Source organism: Volvox carteri (genome assembly GCF_000143455.1).
Source record: "Volvox carteri f. nagariensis unplaced genomic scaffold VOLCAscaffold_24, whole genome shotgun sequence".
Lineage (NCBI taxonomy): Eukaryota > Viridiplantae > Chlorophyta > Chlorophyceae > Chlamydomonadales > Volvocaceae > Volvox > Volvox carteri.
The window spans coordinates 1,327,021-1,335,821 of record NW_003307567.1 but is presented as its reverse complement, the minus strand read 5'-3'; the positions used below and the strand labels follow the sequence as shown (position 1 = coordinate 1,335,821).

Here is an 8,801-nt window from a genome sequence, read left to right as displayed (position 1 = left end):
ATGCTGCTTGATGATGATGCCTTCATCCGGAGTCCAGTTGGCTTCAACATCGTGGAGACATTCGACAAGCAAGGTTACTTGATGGCGGCCCGGAATATTGTGCATGACATCCCATGGGTCACCTGGGGCCTCCCGGAGCTTGTGCGCTACTACCTAGTCACCCACAAAGTTGTACCGGCCACACTCTTCGAGCACTGCAATCCGCCTAATTTGACGGGGCTGTACTCAACGATGTGGAGCGATTCTGTAAGTAAAGGAAAACATCATGACCCTCCGGTTGTGCAGCAGTGTTAGCATAGGCAATCCTATCTATGACCACCCTGCCTTGCAAATCTGGATAGGAATGTGCACATTGAACCTGCCACGCACAACACATATGTTTGGGCGCTGCTGGCAGCACGGGTGATACTCATGTCGGGTCCACAGCTTAACATCATCCGCCCGTGTTGTTTCCTTTGTACTCGTTCCTTGCCCGGGGCTGCAAATTTTCGTCCATGCTTGGCTCGAGCCGCACGTTAGTACTTCAACATCGCGGAAATCGCAGCAAATCGTAGTCAGGAGGCTCCCCCTGAGGACCTGCTTGCGCTGCAAGAGCTTCATCAGCCCACAGAGGGCGGTTGGGATCGGATGGTCATCTTCACCAACTTGGTCATGTGGAACCTGGACTGGTGGTTCAGCCCCTTGGTAAGTGTTCAAAGGATACGGCACAACGAGGTGTGCTACCCCCGTTACACAGGAAATCCGTCTTGTACACATTACAGGCTCTAAACAGGGCTAGGTGTCGTGTCTGACACCGTGGTAATAGTGACTAACCCGGTTTCTGTAAATGTGCATGTACCTACTCAGCCCTCGTCTCACAAGTTAGGCACTATTGGCACTACTGGTAACGCGCGACCAATGCCCCCGGGAGATCTCGGGATCGAGACCTGTCAGGGTCGAAATTCCTTCCGATGGTGGAAGGTGTTGCGCCCCTAGTTGATGGACGGTGGTGACCTGGGATAAAGTTAGCCTGCGAGCAGACCAGGAATGGAGTTGGGCCGCTGTCGACCCGGTAGATTCTGTTGGATACTGGTGGTGGGTGCGGAACCTGAGCGATCCACAGAGAAGTTAACTAGGGTGACTAGATGAGGGTGCCCCGAAATACCGGTGAAGGCAGGGTTTCGCCGGGTAGCTGCCACGGGTGAAGATATACCCCCCTGTTTCACACATCATACATACAGCTCCAGACACAGCAAAGATGCTAAGCTGCGGCCGGCATAGCGTCCCAAGCGAGATAAAATCCCTAGACCGCAAGAGTTTGGATGCGAACCCATGTCAATGGATGGTGATGGACCTAGTTATAGTGACCTGCAAGCAGACCTTGAGTGAAGTTTGACGCCGCCATTGATCCAGCAAATTCCACTGGATGCTGGTGGTAAGTGCTGAACCCGAAAAAATCGCTTACTTTGCAGAGGTCAGCATGGGTGAGAATGAGAATGAGGTTGCCCACGAAACACCGGGGAAGGTAGGGACTGCCAGGCTAGCTAGTGGCCACGGGTGAAGCTATACCATTGGAATTGTTAGAGTCCGAATTTAGTCGATGCCTGGACATGTGCTTAGGTAGTGCTGGAAAGGTGCACCAGCTTATGTTAAGCCTTGCCCAACCGAACAGCAGCCTTTCTCATATCCATAAGCAACTTTTTTCATTACCAAGGCCGAGGAGGGCCGCGGCATTAGTACCCCCCAAAACCCCTATCTGCGGAGATCCACTCTCCCTCATTTTGCCGCATCACACATGCCATGCTACGCTGATTGCTTCCAGGTGAATCGCTTCGTGCACCTGTGCGTCGCTAGTGGAGGTGTCGTCGACCAGCGTTGGAATGAGCAGGCCGTGATTACCATGGCATGGCAGATATTTGTGCGGAAGGAACAGTTCTTCATGTTCAATTTCAGCTTTGAACACACGAAAGGGTCCTACATTGCTGATCAGTTCTTCGAGGAGCACAAGCTTAAGCATGTTCCTTCACCAGCATGACCCATTTGACGATGACATGCATGTTGACCCCCCTTATTACTTGTAGACCTGGTTGTGCGAGATAGATCTATCATCAGTAGCATTCATTCTCTAGAGAATGAATTATACTCAAGTAATCGACGCATTATTGCAATCAGTATGTGATGCTTTTTTATTACCAACGTATGTATGTATGTATGCATGCATGCATACGTACATACATACGGATAGGCGGATGAAGGTGCTGCCATGCTGGGATGTTCAGCAAGACGTTCATATGAACAGATGCATTTGCTGTTTCGTTTATTCATGAAGTAGCTATACCTATAGCCAGGTGGTTAGGTGTACTTTAATATCAGTGATGTGAATAAAATGTGCATGTTTGTGTACATCTCGTAATGTGCGATAAGTTGGATATATTAAGTTATACATGTATATGATAAGTTGGTTTTCATGAGTAGTTGCCTTACCGCTTATAGACGTGAGTCGAGCTTGGGTACCTGCGAGCAGAAGAGTGTGCTTGCTTCCGTGGGAGGAGGCGAGCCTGGTTACCGACTGCGCTATCTGCCGCGGGGCGGTGTAATGGGCAGACGACGCAGTGGAAGCCTGTCAGTACTGACTATATTAACTCGCGAAATTGCTCTTTCCGTCGCGCTCTCCGCGACTTGCCCTACATTCTCACCAGTACGGCCCCGCCGTACCACCAACGAACAGCCGAGTACGCTCTCGGCAAATACACAGAAAACCTTGGTTTTCTTTCGTTACTCTCAGAAAACCTACAGACATATACGTGGTACATCAGTCCGTCTGGCTGGCTCGATGTACTGCGACCCGTCCTCATGGATTGCGTGCAGCGCCTACAGCTTTCCCACCTCCCGGCAAAATTCGGAGCTTATGTATGTATGTAGGCGGTCACAGGCATACATATGCATGGGAACGAAGGGCTTTGTCTATCTTTCCGCCAGAACCCCTCACCGTAGTAGGCAGGTCCGCTTGGGTAAGGAACGAAGGTTACTGATGGTTGGAGATGTACACGGACTGGAGATGAAGTTAATTTATAATCCAGTGTGCTTATTCATATATATTTATACATGTCTAGTCCGCTGTCTTTGCAATGTAACTGGCATTGTTTGGACTGTACTTGGCCATACGGTGTTGTGTGTGTGGGGGTGGGGTGGGGGGTGGGGGGTGGGGGGTGGGGGGGTGGGGGTGGGTGGGTGGTTGTGTGGTTGTGTGGTTGTTACGTAACACTGTACTGTATACAGTGGGCTCCAGACTCACGAAAAGTCGAGCCAGCGGGCCAGCGGGCCGTGCACTGCGCTAGAGACTATTATACAAACTAGATTGCCTCCCAGATGTGGCAATGCAAGTCAATTAGACAGCCAAAACCACGACCAAAGGGAGGGCTCAGGACTCACAAGCATTATTGAATGAGGCCTGAGTCTCAAAAGTCCTCCAATTAAGAGAATACAAGAAAATAGATGTTAGCTAATCGTCCATTGGTGACCGGCCCCGTGAGCATAACAATTTGCCTGACGCAATTCGCAAGAAGGGCTGATGTGCCCCAACAGAATCCCAACCTTTCCGTGGAACTCCCAGACCTGCAAAACACGAAGGCGGCCCCAAAAGTCAACAACAACTCGATTGTGAAGCAAGCAAGCAGGCAAATCCAAACAGCCGCATAAATACTTCGTCAATATATCAATATTATACCTCAGCAATGTTTATTAATTTAGGGTTCTTTCAATACCTTTGCAAAGACTAGCAGCCAACCCTATGGCATAAAACGGGGGGTAACCCCCCTTAAGCGTAACCCAGGGCGTAGGGGTCGGGGTTATAACCCTCTTGAGGGGCAATCGTTAGTAACACATTGGTGGAGTGGAGGGCAAATCGTGGGGACTGGTGGGCATGGTCGCCCAGGCCCTCGAATGGTCGGACCGTGGCCTGGGCGGGGCTTCTCAATGAAGGTACGGCTGATGGTACGGCTGATGGATAACCGAATGAATGTTGTGCACAGGGACGTATTGGTGAAGTAATAGGTAATGGGAGTGGCACATTACTATGCAAATCGACAGAAATTGCTTGGGGCCCGTTCCATACGTTGACTGACTAAATCCTTCGTTGGATAGTTGATTGTTGGGGCACGTCTGCTTCGCTTGTATACTGGGGCGACTTCCTGGTGCCAGCCAGTTTTCGAAGGGCCTTACCCGCTCGGTCCAGAGCTGTAGGGGCCCTCATGGTCGGTCTTGTGGATGATTTCAGCACTATGAACTTATTTCAGAATACAGGACTGACTCTCTGTTTCCTGCTTGAACTATGGAAGGGGCAAACCACTGTAACTTGTGCGTGTTTCTGCTAAGTTTTCCGCACCGTTGCATTCTCAAAGCCATTCTTTGCGTAAAACCGTCATAAGAATGCTTGAGACTGGCATAAGAACGTTCTCAGCAGCGCCAGCATTCTCAAGCCGTTCTTAGCATTCTTAGCGTTCTCAGGAACGTTCTTTAGCATGCTTCCATTTTGGTAGGGTTACCCATGTGGCTATGTATGAAGGGAGGTGGGTAACCTAACCTAATATGTCGGCCGACCTCAGGACTGATTGCCTGATGCTTTCACAATGAGAACTATTATATAACAATGGATGACAACCAAAGGCATCCATTTAGTGAAGACCTGTCGTCGACTTGCGTGTGTGCTGCCAGCATTCGCGCCTTCTCCTGTACTCATCTACAAGCTCTCCTTTTACAGCAGCCAAACAGGCCAAGAGATAGGTACTTATTGCTTATTCCTTGCGTGTGTGATGCCAGCTGCAGCATTAGAGACCTTAAGTTTGAAGTGGCGAACGATGCTTCCCGAGATACCACGATACTGTAGGTTGCTGTTATATCTTACTAAACCACAACTGGATGGTGGCGTCGGAAGACACCGATTGGAAGAGTTTCGCCCGCTTAAATAGCGGAGGATGCAGCCATCCCATGAATCGTACAGCCAGTTCCGAAAAGGCGCGGTCCAGTCCCGGAATGGCGTACCCTTGATCCATGCTTCCAATCGATGACGGGGCTCCGCGAGCCAGGGACCAGCGTCCCAGTCGTAGCCTGTGCTACGACCCCCGCCCATACTTCTGCAAGTATGGACTTCCGCCTGAGGCGGCGTTTACTTGTAGGCATCCATGACAGCGTCCCGCTCGCCGTCTGACCCAGAGGTCGGAGCCATAAAGATCTGACAGAAAAGCGGCAAAATAGGCAGTTGAAATTCAGTTACTTCCAGCGAACTTGTCCAGCAACCGCGCCAAGCGAGAAAGGAAAATTTAGACAAAAAAATGTATCAGTTTGGGCCCAGATTTAAGAAGCGGAATACAACAGTTGCTAACGTTTACATTTTTAAATGTATCCTTAAGCGGAATTTACGATGTGGGAAGCATATAAGACGAGTAGCCCATATGTCCATAGTCCAGGGCAACGGAGGGTTTTACCCTGGGGCCGTGTTACCCCTCCCGCTGGGTAGGAACTTACAAGGGGGTTACCAAAGGGCTACCGGGGGTTGAAGATGGGTTACCCATGGGTTACCCATGGGTTACTGACCCAATCAGTGCTTTAGGGCAATAATTAAACGCAACATACATTTACGCGAATACAGCGAATACATACGTGACTCAGTTTTACGCGCCTCTAGGGCGGGCCTTACAATGGGAGAAATGTTGAACCGATATTAATACAGCAAACAAGTGCACGAACAGTCCTACCTAGCGAATGGCGATGTCCTGCCGCCTAGAGGACAAACAGGAACACGCTAACCACGCAAGTTTGATGAATTCGCTGCACAGCCGCTTGTGGAGCTGGTGCAGGCCTAGCCTGGCCTTAGCTATGGCAAACTTACTGGTCACTCATTGGAACGTCCCTGATATTCGCCGTGCATTGTTTGAGCTGGGTTATGTCCGCAAGAAGGTTTTCACCAGGGCATACGGGGCAGGGGAATCGTCTCACCTGGCATACCGCGAGCTTGCGAGTGAGTGAGTGAGTGAGTGAGTGAGTGAGTGAGTGAGTGAGTGAGTGAGTGAGTGAGTGAGTGAGTGAGTGAGTGAGTGAGTGAGTGAGTGAGTGAGTGAGTGAGTGAGTGAGTGAGTGAGTGAGTGAGTGAGTGAGTGAGTGAGTGAGTGAGTGAGTGAGGGAGTGAGGGAGTGAGGGAGTGAGTGAGTGAGGGAGGGAGGGAGGGAGGGAGGGAGGGAGGGAGGGAGGGAGGGAGGGAGGGAGGGAGGGAGGGAGGGAGGGAGGGAGGGAGGGAGTCAGGGAGGGTGGGAGGGAGGGAGGGAGTCCCCGCCCAAGCAGCCGAGAGCCGCGGGTCCGCTAGTTCCGCTCTCCTCCCCCGGGGTTGCGAGGCGCCGAACATGCGTCAGGCTCCGTCAAGCGAGCTTGTGCACAACAAGACACCTCTCCATGCCCGGCCTGATCTGGCTCTTGGGGTGAGGGTTGACTTAGGTTCACCAAGACCGACGAAACCCCGAAATCTTGCACGTAACCTACCCCTCCCTATTCAGGCACGCGGCCCCTCACGATTCTCCGTTGGGGGGAAGCGGGCAGGGTTCAAGAGACTGGTGCTAGCCACCATGGAGCGCACACCAGGGGGGGGCACGGACTAGGCTAGCACCTATCAGTTCACCGTCGGGGCTAGGGATGCCTCGAGGCAATGTGGTTGTTACAGTGGGCTTAGACTCACAGAGAGTCGAGCTAGAGGGCCAGCTGCCATGCACTGGACCTGATACGATGAGGCCAAACAGAACTCCAGGTAACGCAAGTCACCTAGACAGCCAAAAGCAAATCCAAAAGGGAAAGCTCAGAACCCGCAACCACTGGGGAATCTGCCATTGGGCTCCCCCAATTGGCGAAAGTCTTCGGAACCCCACTAGAAGGACCATCAGCAAATACTGATAAGAAGTTGCACGTTGTTACCAAATGAGGCCTGAGGAGCTTGTGCGTATGAACAGCTAAATTGCATTGCTCTAACAGACGAAGCCACATAGGCCGCAAGCCACTCCGGCATATTTGCGTTTGCGACCGGCAATAGCCGGCAGACACGGAAGCCACAAATGCGCAGTGTTTACACCCTACAGGCGTGGTTCACGTATGTATTTGCGTTATCATAAAAAACGGGCGAAATTTTGCGAGTTCCTTGCGAGTTGCGAGTTGCGACTTTAGCCGTACGCAAGAGTGCACTTCACCTCGCATCCCGCAATTTGTTTTGAAACCAGCCATAGTCAGGCAGTTGTAGTCCTAACAAGCCCCTCCTGTGTCTACTGATATTGAGCGGTCAGCGGGCATAAGTAACGATGCTAAAAAGTTTGCACGTTGTCAATTACGTACAGTCCTTGCGCCTTATCTTCATTGCCGGATGTGTAACGCTCTCAAGTATTTGCATCTGTGAACATACTGGATTTAATTATGACATCCATGAAGGAAAAGTCTCTCGGCGGCAGCTTCCTGATACGGACGACGACCCGGCAAGAGCTATCGCACAGCAGCAGCTTGGACCTGACGGGACCATACGAAATAGAGACAGATTAGCTATAGTTGTTATCTTCGCTGGAGATGCGTCTCACTATGGTAAGTCGTGTTAAAGTTTGTAATCCGCCTTGCTAAAGCAGTAAATATATTTTTGGACATTCCAGTTCGAATAGAGTACAACTTAGATACAATGATGGTTGTAAACTGACAAAGGGATGCAAAGGTCGAGTCTACTTGTTGCGGGCGTCCATGGGTTTGTGCTCGGAGAACCTTTTTCCCACCACACCTACAACGGTTTACATTTTTACGCAAGCAGATCAAGTAAGTTTCTGATTGAACATTCTTTAAAGCGAAGTTACGCATTTGGTTGGCCATGCAAGAAATTAGCTGAATTAAATGCGACGGAGCAAAGCGATCGGAGGGCCGTCGGCAGATGGTCCCCGCGCTCTCTCACGGCACGATGCGATAACATGTAAAGGGAGACAGGAGCACAGAACGAATTCATGATCTAAAGCAAGGTCCGTTCACGACTAATGAGCGCGGGGCGGGACAGCGTATTTCAATGCTGCAAACCGCCGAGGAATCGCAACATCGCGTAGTGTTCAAATCCCTCAGTGGCCGCTATGGCTCGTTAGGTTAGCCCGAGTTGCAGAGCCCGAACCTTCAGGGCATATGCGTGCAATTGCGTGTGTCCTACATACAGCGCAACCTCGGCCACACACAGCAGCAGGTCGCGAATAATTCATAACGCAGCCTGATCTTTAGCAGGCATGCATACACACGCAAACAACACAGCCAAGGCAGAATCCTGTCGGGCTGGACCAGAGACATGGGACTACTGTGTAGCAGCACCGGTGCTTGGTACCTTGCGTGTTACAGCCTAGCTAGCAAGGGGTTAACAAATAGGTTCACAGGAACTGGGACTGGGACGAGGACTGGGACTGACTAGGAAAGGGCCGGAGCGCTTACATAGCAACCAGCAACGTACAACTGCCAAAGGGGTCCCGCAGGCCTGAAATTGTGCTCCGAAACCAAAGTAACGTGAGGCCCTCGCTTAACAATAGATGAACGACGCATGCCCCTCCTCCGCGCCTCTAAGGGGGATATGGGACGCTTGCTTAGCAGAAGTGGAAGCGCACGGATAACACAGGTCACGAATTCGGACTGCATAACACACACATTCCTAATTGCGCATCGATCAGGCAGGTTGGACAGGTGCGGGGCTGGAATATTGGCGGTGCGGTGCGGTTGTAAGGACAGGCTACATACTCACTTTGAGAGGCTATTACGGGTGCATATATGCACACGCGAAA

General features: G+C 51.2%; 1 protein-coding gene across 1 annotated transcript; it reads left to right on the top strand.

Annotated features, from left to right (window-relative positions):
• On the top strand, positions 1 to 2,014 carry VOLCADRAFT_92164 (uncharacterized protein; the record flags this gene model as incomplete). The annotated part of the gene is made up of 3 exons (XM_002951588.1): positions 1 to 246; positions 595 to 684; positions 1,802 to 2,014. 3 exons carry the CDS (start codon positions 1 to 3, stop codon positions 2,012 to 2,014), a joined length of 549 nt encoding a protein of 182 aa, XP_002951634.1.
• Between the last annotated feature and the right edge of the window lie 6,787 nt (positions 2,015 to 8,801).